General features: G+C 36.2%; 1 protein-coding gene across 11 annotated transcripts in view; it reads right to left on the reverse strand.

Moving 5' to 3' along the window:
- CASK (calcium/calmodulin dependent serine protein kinase) overlaps positions 1–18,574 on the reverse strand; it is a 225,617-nt gene that overhangs the window by 132,945 nt on the left and 74,098 nt on the right. For all 11 annotated transcript variants that reach the window (XM_042789080.1, XM_042789086.1, XM_042789084.1 and 8 more), the window contains exon 3: positions 3,009–3,114. In XM_042789080.1, coding sequence (XP_042645014.1) covers positions 3,009–3,114 — 106 coding nt within the window. The remainder of the gene's footprint in view (positions 1–3,008; positions 3,115–18,574) is intronic.

Raw genomic sequence — 18,574 nt, forward strand, 5'->3', positions numbered from 1 at the left:
AAAAACGTTTTCACCAAAAGGGTTGTCAAGCATTGGATCAGGCTGCCCAGGGAAGTGGTTGAGTCACCATACCCAGAGGTATTTAAAAGATGTGTAGGTGTGGCACTTAGGGACATGATTTAGTGGTGGACTTGGCAATGCTAGGTTAATGGTTGGACTTAAAAGATCTTAAATATCTTTTCTAACCTAAACAATTCTATGATTCTACACACGTCAGCAAATAACACCACAGAATGGGAAAGAAAATTGGAACTGTATGATAAAGACTAGAGCTGGTCCTATCTCAGATCCAAAGTCTCTCTAGAGCCTCCAGGGAAAGCCTCTTCCATGACTGGAAAGAGTCCATTACCCTTCTGGGGAGCAGCTGGGGTGTCTGTGGGGGAAATCACTTGGCACAGACACCTATGCTCTCATTTATGAGGTAATAACATCTAAGTACTTTAAAAATAATAATTTCACTTTAAGAATAAGACTTTCTGGGATAGGGTCTGTTTTGTACTCTACACATGCACTTCGTCTACTATGACCAACTGCTTCTATGCAGTTTATTACAGCAATACCATACAGCTAATGGCAACCTACTGGTAACATGACATGATGGCCCCACTCTGAGGAGTGCTTGCATTTGTGTATAAATAGTGGTTAAAAACATAGCTATTTTTTTGGTGTTAAACTTCATTGCTACTTACTGTTCATGCTCCTCAGTGCTTCTGTGAATTGTGACTCAATTTTTTACGTTTATTTTAACTTAAATTTTCAAAATGGGGCACAGATTGTAGTTTTTCCTTAGTACAATCTCTTCTTATCAGATATATGCTGCATTGGTTTATTTAACTTGTACTTTTTCATAACAATAGATTTGGGAAGATTTTAGCAGCTGCTTCATGTAGCTCACAGATTATGAAACAGTAGTGGACCTATGTATAATTTATGTGCAACTGATGGCACAAATTTTTAGGTTTGGTTATTCTGTGCATTTCATGTGCTGGACATGAATTAATTTTCAGGCAAAGCATCTGCCAGTAATGGGCCATAAAGAGCCTATCACCAGCTGGGCTTATATCTCCTTTGCAGATCTGTGTTGTTTTCACCTTTTCTGTCATTTCAGAATAACTAGACACTAATAAAATATATTTTATTACTGTAGACTAACTCTGTTGCAAAGCAGTTAAGTTTGTTATAATAATAGCATAATGAACAGAAAGCAATATGAGAGAAAATAAGTTACCTACAAATACATAGATGCTTTACTACTAACTACAAGTTGTTATTATGGTCACAATTATATAGTGTGCCACTAACTCAGTCAAACTCAGACAATCCAGTCTTACTCCACAGCAAACATCAGTCTTCTGTTTGACCACTCTACCAAGGCATCCCCTCCAGCAGAATACACTGCGCCCACAACTCTTCCATTCCCTACTACATTTTGAGCACAGGTATTTCTACTGTCTCATTTTCCACCACTGCTATAAAAGAGTGACGTCTTGTAGTATACAAGGGAGACAAGGACATACAAGATGGCAAAGAATCATTATCCTTTAAATTATTGTCCTCATATTTCCTTCTTTCATGTGGCCTGAAGTCAGGTACAGTGTTTGTTTAGTAAGCCTAATTGTTCACGCTTTTTATGTATACAAACATAAATGATAGTAGGCTTGTCATTAAAAAATAATTACTGCTTTTGTCTCATATTTCTGAGCTATCAGCATGGTAAAAATAGAAGCAAAACCTTTTTTCCATTTCAAAATCTTGTTAATTATCATAGTATGCTTCCCCAAGGTGTACATAATTATTTCATAATAGGATAATTAAAGTCTCTTGGTTCCTGCTTTGGGATTTACAAAATAAAAAACAAAGTCAGTATTGAATCAAAACTTACAGAAAGGAAAGTGTAAGACAATTATTTCCTACAATCATAAGTTTATAAACTCACCTAAAAAAGAAGACTTTCAAGCAACAATTTTCAGCTTTACATCACTTTTTTTGCTGTTAGCACCTAACTTTTTCTCTACCTCAGTGGTAAAACTAACATGTAAGAATTTTCTTTTAAAAAGCGCATATCTCAAGCTAAATTCTTTGCTCTAGTGGACATGTCAATTCAACCTAACACATTGGCATGATGTGGTTTGCTCCAACATAAGCAGGCCAAATGCATCAGAAAACATCATGCAGGAAGATCAGGGAAATTAGACAGGTGTAGACACATATTCCCAGATACACTAGGAATGCATATATGGGGAACATAAAAAGACAACCTGATAGGTAACAAAGAAGAGAAGGAAGATTTAACATGGAACACGCACAAATTAGTATTCTGCATGTCTGTTTTTGTCCCCTCCCATGTAGCTAAAACCTAACTCAAGAAGGACTAATAATTTTGCAAAGAATGTGGTGATTTAGGGGCTGCCCCCCCTTTTTGTTTCTTGTTGATTAAAAATTCCTGTACACTGCTGAGAAGTCATGTTTTATTCACCCTTTCATGCCAATGGTAACTAAACTCTAACATTCAAGCTTCCAAAACATCTTTTAGACAAATGCCTCTTTTCATATGAACAGGTAGATCTATTTACAAGAATATTTCAATACTCCAATAAATTTTACTTTCTTATCTAGTAGAGGAAAAGCAGTACTAAAGAAACAGTAGTCTGGGAAAAAAAACAACAAAACTTCACAGCTGGAATAAAATACCAACGGTTACCCAAAGATGATGACAATCAGCAGATTTTTAACTCGTTCCTATGTACCGTGTTAGGGACAGAGCAGACATCAGTGAACAGTGTCTGCCCTTAAAAAGAATGCTATAAAGAATCAGCCTGATGTTAGCCACTTCGGCAGTGTGACAACTTTTTCTGTTTGGGACAACCTGTTACTTATCAGTAATAAATATTTTCATAGCATTCAAACACTTCTGAGCTACAAAACTAGCAGATGAAAGCAGACATACTTTTAATATTTTATTTAGAAAATGACCATAAAGAAAGGTAAAATCAAAGAGAAAAACTTACAACTCAAAGACCATATAAAGCATTCCATCTGAGCTGTATGTCTCCAACAGTTCAACAATATGAGGATGTTTCAGCATGTGACAAATACTGGCTTCTCTCTTCAGATCTGTAGAATATAGCAAGGTAGTATATTAGCTATATATTCAAGATGTTGAATACCAAAAAAAAGTTGAAAGCAATTAGAACACAATGTGTGGAAAGACATGTATGCCTGAAATTTCTAATATATTCTTTAATCTTTATAAACAACACTGACAAGATAATATTTAATTGTTCTCCTTCAGAACTTAAGTGGGAAATTAAGTTTCAAAAACTTCACATAGATCTTAAAATATGAACACACAAAACTTTCTTGCTTTGACCTATTAATTAAAGTTTTCCTTCATCATAATCTGAAGAACTGTACAGTAGTGAGTTTCTTTAATGCACATATGCAGACTACAGCAATATTTTAGCCCAAAAGACCCAACATCACTCCAAAATTATTTCCAAGTAAGGAAGACAGGTTCTTTCACCACACCACAGAACTAATAAAACTTGGAGGTCTCTAGTCTGATTCTTCCTCTCAAAGCAACGTTAACTAGAGCAGGTTGCCCAGGACTACATCCAGTTGGGTTTTGAAGATCTTCAAGAACAGTGACAACCTGTCTAGGAAACCTATACTGATCACCCTCATAAGTAAAGCAGTCTTTTTATTTTGCTTCTACTTCTTGCAGTTTACTACTTTAATAGTGATTTTTAAAATAATTAAATAAATAAATAATCACAATATAGGAAATGACACAGGCATAAATTTTAACCAGTACATATTAGCTTGCATCTTTGCTTTAGGCAAGATGGAGAAAAGGAGAAACAGTTGTGAATAAAGAGCAGAAATCTCTGTGACATCTCCCAAAGCTTGAGAGATTTTGTTTTTAATGAAACAACACTCTTACTTTCTCTGATGACAAATCAATCCTTCCGCCAGTACAGAAATGTAAAAAGCCAAAGTACACAGAATTACATTTTTTCTTCTTTGTTGAAACTGTTTGATATTTTTGTTACTTAGTTTTCCTTAAACTTTATTTTTCCTTTTAACTTACCACCAAGTATTCTAGAAAAATCATGAATGAAGAGCCTTGATGATAATTTGAGAGGAAACTATTTGTCTGTATTCTGAAGTAGATGTTTTGCTTCTATATTATCTTTCCATACAATTGTTCATTGTTCAAGAATGACCTACATACATATTTATGGGAAAACATAAGTACAGTTTCTTGGTTTGAGAATGCTTACCATATTCTTGTGCTACACTAGAAAGGAATTTAAAATGCACTCTTTTCATATGTACCCTACTACAGTTCTAACAGAGATCAATAACATTCAAAAATGCAAGCAGTGAAATGAACCTTCTTTCACATGAAGCATTTAACAGGTTACTGAGATTTATGCTAGACTTTCAATCTTTTCGTCATCTATAAATTAAGAAGAAATGCTCCGAATTTGGAAATGAATGAATTTTAATCCAAGAAAAATTTTCAGATTCACAAAGTGCAAATTTTCTTACTAGAACTTTCATATTACACTTGCATTATATGCTTCCTGCCTCACATCCTTGCAAATATAATCTAAAAGCAAAAGGAGAAGAGCAACCCCTGAGAAACCATTATGTAATGTCATCTTAGGAAGTGCAAACAGAGCAGCAGTAAGAAGCAAATAAATTTATTCTGCATCAGTGAAAGACAGTTAGATAAAGAAATTAATGTAAAATTTTTTCATTATACAGAGATGTAATTCTATCAAGTAAGAAAACAGCAGTATGCCTTCCACTATTGAAAATACTTGCATATCAGTTTTTACACTACCTTCATGCAGAATAACTATTAAAACCTTATTGTAACATTTCCTTCCATCACGCTTAGGCATTGATTTGACACTGAATAATTACCACTTCTTTTCTAGGCAGTAAGGTTCTCTTTCACTGAAGTACACATTCAGTCTTTCCCAAACAGGATCACAGGTAAGCATACCAATGGATAGCACAAGAGAATAGAAAACTACGTGATTCTGTGAATGACTATGACCTCCAGAAAATATGGTACTTTTATTTTGTCTCTTACTGTATAACAAATTTATGCTACCACACTTCACCATGGCATCCAATACCTACTTTAGATAGAAAGCAAAGTGAAAATCGAATAGGGAACTACAGAAAAGTTCTGCTTTATTTGTGGGTAAAACCTGTTTTGATCACAATTTATTTTGGCCACTTTATTAATTTCTTGTGGGCACTATTTATATTTTGAAAAGAAGTAGAACTGTGAGGAAGAAAACACGCTGTCATTTACCTCGTTCCTTTGTGTAATATTGCATGGGTGAAACGACTACTCACTGAGAATCAACAGCAGAAGAACGAGAAACAAAAAGTGGAAACAGGAAAACAAATGAACAGAAGTCACAGAACAAGGTTTTTTATGACTAAGGGGTCTTGGGGCTAAGAGCAGAACAAAGTCCTATTTTTAAATCAGCAGGGACTTGTTTAACAGTAGACCTATTAAGGAAGAAGAAAACTAGGTATAAAGACAGACAAGTACCCATCACATTGATTCAACAAAGCCACAGGGCAGAAAAGAGATGACAGATTCTGAAGTCCATTTGGACTCTGATCCAAATGTAAAAATATGTAATGTTTAACACCAGTATAAAGGAAAGGAGAGGGAGGATAAAAGGCAGAGATGGCGCATATATTTCACTGTTTTCACTTCGAAAAATGACATCCTCATCTACTCAGTCCTTTACCAAATGCTTTTACCAGACTGAATTAAATTTCACCTCCACATGTTTCTCAATAGGTAAATAAAATCTCAAGTGTTTATAGATATTATTCCAGTTCTGAATACAACAAAAAAAGCCAAGCAGACGTTTGGCTGTAAGCAGGTGACTGAAGATTTCCTAAGAAAAATGCCATTATTATCTTGTGAGCCACCATGTTATCTGTACCTTATCATTCTAAATATAACATCATATGAACTATTCGCTACCTCCTGTTTTCTAAACCTCTGCTGAGTATTTTAGCCATCTCTTGTAGTAAAAATGGTCCCATACATCTCATATCAAAATAAGCCTTTCATATTCCAAATACCTAAAAGAACTTCAGGACAACTCTAGAATCTGATAATGGAGTCAGTTAGCTTTAATCAGCAAGAGGTGACAGCTACCATTTACTAGTGGTTATATATCGCATATTTAGAACAGTCTCCTTCACTAGTAAACAAAATTTAGCTAAAAGAACATACCCCAAGGCAAGACACGGTCTTAGAATCTAAAACAAACTTTTAATAGATGGACTATTTTACATTTGAATCCTGTTTGAACACTTCATCTATTAATTTTTCTCTTCTTGATGTGGCTGAAGAAATGACACTCTGGTCCATTCTTTAAGCCTTCTTTGTCAGCATTTCTTTCAAAATTAAACATTAATGACAACAGTGGTAATAAATAGGACAGCAAGGTTTAAAAGCAGAGCTTTAAAAGTTTCTCTGACAACTGCACAAAAGGCATTGTTACACAACCAGAAATAGGGAGAAAGATGTGGTATTTCATTTCACTTGCTTAGCACACAGTCTGATACTTCACAACTTCACATCATAATTGATAAAGGAATTAAAAGCTGCCATTTTACACTACCCTTACCAATAAATGTTCCAGAATTTCAGTCTGTTTACAAAACTTTGAGGGTTTTTTAAGCAACTGAAGACATGTTCAAGTTTCCATTTTATACATGGCTAATTATTGAGAGACACTGAAGTTGTTAAAATAAGTCCAGACTTCTCTAATGAATAGAAAAGCTTTAAGATTGAGAAAAGAATTCTCAGCAATAATCACCATCCAGAGAAAACGCAGCCTTGTGTTTGGATGGTGACACTGAAAATGAATTACTGGAAGCTCTGAAAAGATAACTGCTCTAAATAATCATAAAGAAAAATATGTCAGTCTGATAGAAAATATAAAACATGAACATCACTTAAAATTTCCATGGGAGTTAACTACCTAATAACCTATGCCTCTCTGACAATTCTGGCAAACACCTTATTTCCTTTCAAAATCTGATAGCCAAGGTTTTAAAACATCTCAAACATACTGAACATATTTTGAAAGTATGCTCATGGTATCCTATAGCATGGAGAATTGGATGCTCTCTAGTGGCCTGGATTATAGCACCATTTTAACATCTTTAAAATGTCATGCACAGACTGTAGCATCCACATCTTTTTTGAGGAAGGATGACATCAAGTTTCTTAGCAAGATGGAAGACATATGTCATTTTTAACCAGAGAGCATTCTGATTTTCCAGGTTCAGTCCTTTAAAGGATTAGTTCTCCAACCACTGCTTAAGTATGACAGTATTTTGAAAAGATGTATCTACATCAGTAGTAAACTTCTTGCTTAAAATGCTTCTATATATTTTGTACAGTGAGAATATGATTATATGTAATTTAAATAGATGTGGTAGTACTAAGTTTCAAAAGGAAATCAATATGCTTTTTTCATTTGGTTGTGACATTCTCACTTATGATCCTTTGGTGCACCTCAATGAGAAGCTGCTGACCACTCCAATCAGAATTCTTCCAAATACAACTAAACTGATTGATGTGCTTCAAAAATGTGCCTGATGCACTCCAGTCTTGAACAGGCCACAAGGCCTGACTAGTCCTACTTCAAAATAACCTGGCAAAGCGTAGGTAAGGCAGATGCTGAGACCACAGCACCAACTGTTTCACTCTACAGATACAGTGCTTTGTCTTGTGGATTAGCCTTGCTTAGCTGCTAAACTCCCACCCAGGCTCTTGCTTACTGTCTACCCTCAGCAGGGCAGGGGACAGAAAATATGAAGAACAGGAACAAAAAAACTCATGGATTGAGATAAAGACAGGGAAATTGTTTACCAGTTGCTATTGTGGGCAAAATAGCCTTACTTGACAAAGTTAGCTGAATTTATTATTGCCAATTAAAATAAATACTTACTTATTGATTTGGGTAGAGGGAATTAAAAAGATAAACATTAAACTGATAAATTTCCTCCCCCCTTTCCCAAGCTCAACTTCACTCCTTCACTACAGACTCCTCTAGCCCTCAACTCTGAGTGGTGCAGGGGGTGGGGTTCATGCTCAGTACACAGTGGTTCCTCTCTGCTGCTCTTCTCACACCTTTCTGCTGCTCTAGCATGGGTCCTCCACAGGCTGCAGGGGATATCTGCTCTGCCATAGCGAACCTTCTCCTTTCCTCATCTTGGTGTTCTGTTTTTGTTCCACACTCCCTACACCTCACTCCAGCATTTCCTATCCTTCCTTAAATATATTTTTCACAGAGGCGCCACACACATGGCTGATGGGTTCAGCTTTGGTCCACTGAAGCCATCTGGAACTGGTGCATCCAGCACCAGGAATCCCTGAGCCTCTTCCCACAGAAGCTGCCCTTGCAGCCTCCTGTTACCAACAATTTGCCACTTACATTTACTACAGGTCTGCTCCGTTTTCTAGTAGTCAAGACTGTACTTAGACACTATGCTTCAAGGGGCTCCAAAGCAGCTGACTACCTCCAAACCGAGGACACTGCTACACGCTCCTGCCTCAAGACAGCACCTAAGCACACAACATCTCCTGCACAACTGCAAACTCTATTGTTTAACCAATAGTACTGTACCTGAGGTCACACTTCCATGTGAACTTTCAGGGCAATACTAGCTTAAAAGTTTTCCCTATCCCCGCTCTGGTCATTCTTGCTCCTCTGTGAAAATTACTTTTAGGCTTTATTATTCTAACACTATAGCAACGAAGTCATAAAATCTCTCAGCACAGACAATATACTGCAACAAAAATGAGCAGCAGAGGTGGGGACATCCTATATTTACATTGGCAATGAAACTCTCATGCTATAGAACCATAGTGATACTTCTGCCCCAAAGACTTTTATTTTACTTATTTATTTTCCCATAAGAATGTATTCCCCTTTCTCTTAATTAAAACTGCACCGCCTGCCTTCCTGGGATATGTGACTGACTCCTCATCACACAGATATATCTGATCAGTCAGTGACTCCTTGCCTCAACAAGTAGTTAAAGCTTTGCTGTCTCCCCTCCCGCGCCCTTCAGGGTAGCTAAAATGGCTTAACTGCTGGCTGTTTCTCCCTTCATCCCACACACATTCTTGCCCTCTGTTCCACTGTGCAGCAGCCTGGAGCTTGTCACACCACACACCAAACCATTTCAGTGTTAACTGAATAAAAAAAAAAAAAACAAACATTCATTTTTTTCCCCACTGGCTCAGCATCAAGCAGTCTTCACATGAAATAGCTCAGTGAGCAAACTCAAATATAGAAGCTAGCTTAAAAGAAAGGAATATGGAAGAAGGAAGCAAGTAAGACTGTGAATGCCAGCACTCAGAGCTGCTTAGGATGTTGCAAAACATAAGCATAAGCACAAGTACACACCCTTCCCTGTGTCCGCCGTCATCAAATCTTTTACTGTATAATCAATCTGTGCCTTAACAAACATGCTTAAAACATATACCAAAAATAAACAAATGCTTATTGCTTGTGAATGGCCCTTGATAAAAACACTGTAGTAATCAACAATTACAGTAACAATGTGAAATAATCCATCTCCAGTCAGTCTTTTTTGTTTTAATGCTACTGTACCATTTGGAATCAAAATGACGACATGAAGAAAGAAAACCAAAATCCAGTTGCAGCTAATACTCAACAACCAGAATCCATTTCTGAGCTCCCCATGCAGAAATCTGTGAAAATCTCCATTTTGTGGAATCAGAGTTTATAGATGCTTGCTCACTTCTGAATAGCTTCCATTTTTTACTCTGTTCTTTCTCAGTGTTTGGACTTTAATATTAACATGTTATTGGCTTTTTAGCTGGATCTGCGTGTCTTGGGACACTTAAAAGGCAATTTTCTTTCCTCAGTTTACACTCCATCAGCTATGAAGAACAAGAAATTGGGTGTGAAAAAACACTTTCCTTTTCTCTCACAACTTCCGATACGTCCACCAGACTTGTCCAGCATCACATATCTGACAGACATTGTAAGTTCGTTTGCATGGTTGTGTCCATGAAAGCAAACCCTCCCTCTTTTTACTCATTTCCTCATTCTAATTGGCATACATATAAGCAATGCTTCATAAATAAGATGGTGTATTTTGGGTAATGAATCACCTTGAACTAATAAAAATGTTTAATAATGCCTGAAAGAATATTAACAGCTGCTTATTGCACATAATTAAAATCAAATAATTTAATTTAATTAGATGATAAATCTTATCAACTTTTTACAAAGCACCCACCACAATGAAAAAAAAAATATCTAATCTAATCTTTCTCATGTAGGAACAAAGATCTCTCCTCTAAGATATTTTACATCCTATGTCCTCTCGGTTTATACTCAACAGCAGGTTCAGTGAGGTAAGGGAACAGAGGAAAAAGAAGGGAAACACAGAAAAGTGAAACTAACACTTCCTGGATTTTTTTTTTTTTTTAGATACACAATCTATATTTCAAAACACTGTTAGTAGTTCTCCCTTCTGCAAAGTAGCAGTTTCAAAAGTATTTCACACACTCAGGTAGGGATATGATAATCAGAAGTAGTGTTACAAACTCCACAAAGGAATAAGGAGGGTGGCTCTGTGTCACAAAAATTTGGACTTCCAAACAGAAATGGAGTTGAAGCTGAAGACATGTTGAAACTTCTGCTGTAAAATCTGAAACACTTTCCTTTTCTCCTAACATTGCTCTGTTTTCAATAATTAATGAAAGGAAAATGAAAATAGTCATTGACTCTCAAGCCATGATCAATCAAATTATGAATAGTGGGTTCACTACCAATAACCATATTATATTAAATCTCATGCTGCCACCTGCTATGCAGCACTGCGTAATAGTCTGAAACCGAACACCTTCCCAATTACCATAGACCACATGCTGTTACACTACAAACCACAATTTTAAACACTTTGTGATACAATTAATTCTTTAAGAGAGGGAAGTGGAAAGGCACGTGCAGCAGCAGATCTGTCAAAATATGCTGTGAAACTTCTTTAAAAAAATAAACCAAGAAAAATAGAAAAACTATTAGGCACAAGGTGTGTATTTGGTAAAAGAATGCTACACACTGGCTGGACCTCTGAACTGTCAAAATGCTCAGCTGTAAGGTCACAGGGATCATCTTTGTTGAAATGACTGTAAGGTTATAATTTCATAAAGTTACACAGATTGGTTTGTTTTTTTTTTCTTGTAGTGAAAACTAACTGATAAACACTTAAAACTAGCAGCCCCTTTAAAAGCAGCAATTGTTCCCTATTCTGGCAACTCATTTACTACTCTTGTACCACCTCTTCCCTTCATGCTAGTGCAACTGATTGTGCAACTGAACAATAAACAGAATCAAGGAATCAATCCGACTGCAATCTTTTTTCCTCTCCCCTAAGAGCTATTTTTCAACCAGTCTAGCTCTGGCTAGTTCTGGGTGTCTGCACAAACGCTTATGAGTGCAATAGCGTTGATAGCACAGCAACAGAAACAAATGGCCAGATTACAGCAGCATTGCTCATCTCAGCAGCAGTACTGGCTTAAACTGTTCGACAATATGTCAAATCACAACTGTCTATAACACTGCTGTCTTTCTCCCAAAGAGTGAAGTCAGAAAACTAAGAACACTAGATTTCACAGGAAATGCTAACCTGCAGTATCTTTATACTTTTGTATATTTAACCGAAACTCAAAACTGAAAAATGAATTTATAAATCAGGTCCTGTTTCTCTTTCAGTAATTTCCTACGTGTATGCAACTCCAAGCCAACATGCGTGCCTATAGATCTCTCACTAGGTGGCAACACAGCTCCTACTTTGATCTGGTATGTAGTCTGCAGTGGCTGCATTTATTTAGCTGCAGAGACCTTTACGTTTGGGCAGTTTTATACCATTGATCTCATTAACGATGATTACAGTTCAGACCTAACAACCACAACAACAACAAAAGTATGATACCCTAAAATAATTAAGGTATATCCAGGGCTAAGTGCCCTTTTATTCAGATTCTGTGGAAGACCATTCACTCCTCTATGCCTAACGAGCCACTCAGAGCTGATGACTACACCAGTAATCTACTACACTGGACACATCGATAATTGTAATACACAGCCAGAATACATTTAAACAGTTTCTTCATGTAAGCCAGAAATTCTTTGTTTAATCTGCAAAACTGTATCAGAGCAGGGTGTTTATTCCTCTGAAGTCCAGCAAAAAGCTTTAGAGAGCTAGAACTTTCAAGTAGTTCCATTTAGATCACTGGAAATTCTCCTTTTAAAGGTTAATCACACATTGTGTTTTTTTTGTTTGTTTGTTTTTTGTTATTGTTTGCTTGTTTCTGGGGATTATATTTTTTTGCTGCAGGTGTATGTGTGTATTCATATGTGTGTGTTTGTTTTCTCTTCAGCCTTTGGCCAAGGCAATACAGATGATGTGTATCTCAAAGTGCTAAAAGCATCATTATTAAAGTTAAATTCAGACTGACAGAAAATTTTTACACCAATCTTTGACATCTCTTTAATATTTTGGCCAAAATTCACTTAGGCAGATCAGGTTAACTAAAGGTTAGACTTTGCAGTCCTCTAAATGAGTTTTAGTACTCATGTAATAAATGTAATGACATTACATCAAGTAAATGCCCCTGAAGGCAATGGAACATTATCAAGAAAAGCATGCTACTTGATTAAAAATCACCTCTGTTGCTGTTATTTGCAGTTTTATTTTCTTTTTGTTTGAAATGTCTTTTCCTCTGTGGCTTAGCCTTTACCTAACTATAATGACAGGGAACTTTAGTTTCTGATATTAAAAAAAAAAAAAAAAAAAAAAAATCTAAATTTTACAGGAAAAAGTCTGGAATTTCAAAGGAGATCTATTCATAACAGATTCAGCTAGTCTAGACAAACTGCCCCTAACTCCTATTCTAGGAAGGGTTAAATAATCCATTACACTGCTGCTGTTGAACACTAACAGGCAGAAACAGAGTGCCCAAAGGCACTCAGAAGAGGGAATTGACTGCTTAAGATGCTTCTCATACAGAGAAAATGTACTTGTTTGTTTGCATTGATCAAAGTTTCTTTGGTCTTGAACTGCTGTGCTCTGCATAGTCAATATGAAACCAGTTGCTCACTAATGCTAGAAAGGAAATAGTCTACTTTGCCCATATCAAGTCTAGACAACCCATGCAAAACCAGCATCTAAAATATCCACCTATGCTGATGAAATTAATTCTACAACGTCACACAGCTCAGTGAGTGACGGCGTTTTAGTTGTGGTAGCTATGGCAAGCAGCACAGGTTATTTTACAGTTTTTCTCAGGTAAAATAGCACAAGCTGCATTATACGCTGCTGTACTGAGACAGCCAAAGTACAGAAACCTCCCTTCACAGCACTGAACTCTAGGACAAACAGCATCTACAGTTCACTGCAGAGATCTAGCAGCTTTTAAGAATGATACCAATTCTGTCCAACTAGGAAATCCTGTAGCAGAGTGATGTCTGAACACTGGAGAACAACTACCTGTATGAAACTTGTTTTCTGGTTCAGTGACAGAACAATGTCAGGAAACAGAAAACTTTTCAAGCAGTACTAATCCAGGATAAGATAAAAGTTAGTTTTGGTTTGTTCCACTTCTGCACATGCTTCTCTTTGCAATTATTACCAAAGTCATAAAAAATCTGTTTCTTGTCTGTCTTAATTGACACATGATGAAGCAAGTCTTGTAGAACAGGTGTGCATGTCTTAGTTCAGTAATAAACATAAAACCACCACTACAGAATGTAATCTTTACCAGCACTTTCAGGATATCATGCTAAGAACCAAAAAAGTTTTAACTAGACTTGTTATTACTTCCACATATTCATAAAATACTTAAACACACTCTCTATTAAGGTTCTAATGCTTTAAAGAGTACATTTTCCCTTTTCTGCTTGTGCGGTTACAATACCCCTCTGAGCCTCTGAAACTAGTGTCCTTAAAATGTACCCCCCCCCTTTCATTCTACAAAAATCAAACGTTACTGATGAAACCAGTGTAACTGAGCTCAGACTTTTTTCTAGCAACATTCAAGTTACAGCTCTAGGAATAAGGTTTTAACTTGCCTAACTTGTCTCAGATTGTAAAACAAGCTGAAAATACTGCAAAATTTTACAAATATACACTTATGCTTTTCTCTGTAGAAGAGCCAAAACTGAGAGACGTGACATATCCCCATAAAGAAACTATCCAATGACAATTTTGCCTATGAACTTAATTGAATCCTATTGTAATTAAAGATGATCTGAGAAATGTTTTCTTTCATAATATTCACACGCTTCTCATAAAGGACAATTCCTCTTCACCAATACAGATAAGAAGAATTTAATTCTTTAATCCCACCTAAGAGTTAATAAAACAGTATTTCATTTCTCCTCTTTATTATATGGTGATGGGCAAGGAACAAAAATTACTTAAAATTCATATAAAAATTGAGTTAGAAACAGTTTGATCACCTAATCCAATCTGTGAACTTGGAAATTATATCAGAAAGCAGGAGATACAGGTTTGGAAACAACATATCTGCATGGCTTTTTAACTAAATTCTGAGGGAGTTTCTCACTGCCTCTGAAATTTCAGGTGATGCCAATGGCAAGAACCACATTGTAATATACAACAACTTCCTTCACTGTCACAGTGTATTTTGAGTGACTGGCATCGATGTATGAAGCCCTGGGCAGTGACCAGCTGGGGATAATGGATTGCTCCTCCTGCTTGACAGAGCAAAGATTATTTAAGTACTTACACTCATAGTACTTGCATGTAAAACACTCTCAGAACTGAATGAACCTTCCACAGGTGTTAAAAGGCTTGACTTAATAAAAACCCGTATTATCTCCCTCCTGCATGCTTAGCATGAGATCCATTTGCTTACTTTGGTATCCAAATGTGAAATGATGATCAATTAGAGGAAGAACAGAACATTATAAATTCTGCCAATTTTTCTTGCTCTGAAGTGCAAGAACAACAATAAACTTTCATATATATTAAATGGTCAAAGCATATGTCCACTATTATATTTTAGAAGTTCACAAAAGTAAAACAATTGATAATAATACGTGTCCACTCTGCAAAACAGAGCTTTATAAGAGAACTGGAAGAAACAGTTAACAGGGTTCTTTTGTTAAAAGAAAGAACCAAATTTCCTTTCCTCACAAGTAGTAGTAGTAGTAGTAGCAGCAGTAATAACAATAACAATAATAATATAATCTCTCTACATTAAATATTACTGGGATTAAAAATTTAATTGACATGATGGGGTACTTGGAAATGTAAAACATAACATTCACATAGGTCAGCTGAATTGAGACCCCTGACCCATTACACAGATTCTTTAGACTACCTTTCCTGTCTGCATAACAAAATCAAAACCATGTCTTAACATGACAACATATGACTCTCAGTCTGAATGCAGTATTGTCCACATCCTGAAAATAATCTGAGGCATGGTTAGTTGCACAAGATATGCTCCCCACATTGTCCTTAAAGGAGGAAGCATATGCTAGTTATGAGTCTGACCTCCCTTCTCTCACAAGCCTCTTTGGGTGAAACAACCTGATCAGTGTGTCTCATACAGCACAACCATGTTCTCATTTTTTCAGAGTACTGCACTAGGCAGAGGAAGGCAAGAAACTGAGGCAGAGAGGAGTATACTTGCCACTCTAGGAAGGGGATGAGTTATGCACCTTTGACTTTGACATAAAAAAACGAATTTGCAAATCAGTGAGCTGTTTATGCAGGTTGCATATGCATCTGCAACAACATTAAGAGCCAGCTCAGGTCTAGCAGAATTTATTAGCTTAAATGCAGTATATGCAAAACAGCTATGCTGCTTCAGGGCATGATGATACAGTATAGTCTCTCCCTGTCAGTACCTGAATTAATAAACCATGGTGGACTTGAGCTAGCTCCATGTAAGGTCACTTGAAAGTCAGAGTGACCCTGATTCTTGAGGATTTATTAGCCCAGCTAAACACAAGCTGTGGATACAGTAATAAACACTCCCAGAAGTGGAGTGCCAAGAAAATGGGGCTGATACTCTCGAAAGGTTCAGTTCTGAACTGGTGCTAAGCCAGAGCTCACAATACTCGACAGATAGAAGCACACTGTACATGTTTTGCACAGCCACATGGTTTCTAACACATCCCACTGTACCTGTATTATTGCACTTTTTTCTTAACTCAGTCTCCATTTACCATAGAGAAGAAAGAATTGTCTACTGAAATCATCCTGTTGTGTAAATCTTCATTCATGAACAACTAATTAGGGAAATAAAATGGCCTCAGAGCACAGACAAATTCATAAAGTTTATATATATCCTATGTTTTACACATACTACAGTCAGTTTGAAAGTCTCTTTATAATTTCTAGTGAAGCAGGATTTTAAACCAGAATAAACTGCATTATTAAACTCTTAAGCTGGGGAAAAAAAAATAAAGCAATTTTTTTTACATTTTTGAACCTTTAGCATTGAACCTGAGCCTAAAGCTTTGAACTTTTCAGCATTCTTGACATGAGCTTTATAAAATTAATCTTTCAGCTTTTGTTTTCCAAATACCACAGAAAATCATGAAACTGAAATCAATTTAAACCTTGTGTTACCACAAGCAATATTATTCAAGTGATGCTTGTGCGGACTTGAGAAAAAACATGGACACAAAAGTGCCATGTGTTGACATCAATAAATACTGGAATCAAAGAATAGTGAAAGCAGACAACAATGTACATGTCATAACCCATTTTTAAGAATTTTTGCAAAAATACATGTACTAAAAGTCTAAGTAGATATATGACAAATTAAACTTTGAGGACAGTTACAATGGTCCATGGACTTTAATGAAAACATTGACTGAACTTAAAATACTGCACAAATGTAGCAACCATTTCTCCTTTGTTTTGCTGTCTTTTAACTGTAAATTTATCTTCAAGTTCCCAAAATACTGATAAAATTCACATGATAAAAATGATGTAAAACCAGTTGCCTGATAATAGCAATGGAATCTGCTTCATAGTCTCTAGTTTTGAAAATTATTTTCATATACAGATCTTATTTACACATAATATAATTAGTAAGAACAAAAAACTTTTAAGAAAATTTGCTAAAGCTTCCATTTTCTAATTTTAAAAGTTTGAAAATTTTCTTCCATTTCTAGCATACACACCTCCCTCATTATTACAACACATTTTCAGTATAATCACCTAATACTTTAAGTTACAAGACCTTCAGCAATAACTGATCTTTGAGTTGGACTGTGTCCACTCTGAGTGGTTAAAATCTGTTGAAGAATGGACTCGGACATTAAAATAAAGTATCAGAATAGTATCAGATGAAATGGGAAAAAAAATCACTTTCTATGATCTTCCAAGTTCTAAGGAGCCATGAAATTGCAATGGGATCCAACAAGAACCTGTCCAGACAGCAGGCTTAAGAAAGTCCTAGAACAGAGCTTGCTTGTTTTTTAAAGCTCTTTCTTGAAATCCTGATACATAAAACATGCCATCCTTTTCAGAAACAGCTCAGATGGACTGAATGAACTCCATTGCTGTAGCAACCAAAGCAAACCACCTGACTTCAGAACATTCTTCTGGGTTAACCTTTCCGCAAAAGCCTCCAGACCAAATGAAAATTACAATTTACATCTCAATAGTGGAGGAACAACATAAGTTACTCTACACAATCAAAACTGGTCCTTTGTCCTCCCATACCACTTCAGAGAACTAAGACTTACCAAGATCACCATTTACACAAATAAATAATAACACATATCACATTGCAAACAAATTTAAGTGTTGCCCCATTGTAGTCCTTAAAACGTCTAACCTCTGTAGGAAACTGGGTCCTTCTTCAATAGGTTCAACTTTCTCTATATGCAAACATTTAAGTGAACACCAATTAACTTCCTACTAACACATGACAAGAATTTCTGCCAGACAGACTCCATCCAACTATGAAAGGAACATGATTCCTTTGACTCTCACAGCCCCAGACAACTGCAGTGGAAAATTCAATCTGTAGGAATATTAAACCAGAATCTAGTCCGCTTGGCAAGGTAAGGAAATTTTACCCTCCCTGTAAGAAAGATCCTCATTAATAACAGGAAAGATGAAACAAAAACTACACACAAGTGCCACCCAGCATCTACAAAATGTACGTGTGACAAATGTGGGGTGATGCACAGCTCAAATTCCATACTGACTGATACAGAAGAAAGAATCTTCTGAGACAGATGAAGCAAATCCTGAAATTTGGATTATCTCAGCAAAGCCAGTGCCCTCAAGTTCAGTAGTTCCTACTTGTTACAAGTAACTTCAGAACTAGAACAATAGTATTAATTCCCTTTTTGGGCAACTAGATCATGAATACAGCCAACAAACTGATGAAACAAGCATGTACAGGAACTGAAGGTCCAAGGTCTGTTACTAGGAAGAGTAATCATAATTTCAGAAAAGCAAAAGACAGCAGAAT

The sequence above is a fragment of the Tyto alba genome, unplaced genomic scaffold, assembly GCF_018691265.1.
Source record: "Tyto alba isolate M040663 unplaced genomic scaffold, T.alba_DEE_v4.0 Super-Scaffold_14, whole genome shotgun sequence".
Taxonomy (NCBI): domain Eukaryota; kingdom Metazoa; phylum Chordata; class Aves; order Strigiformes; family Tytonidae; genus Tyto; species Tyto alba.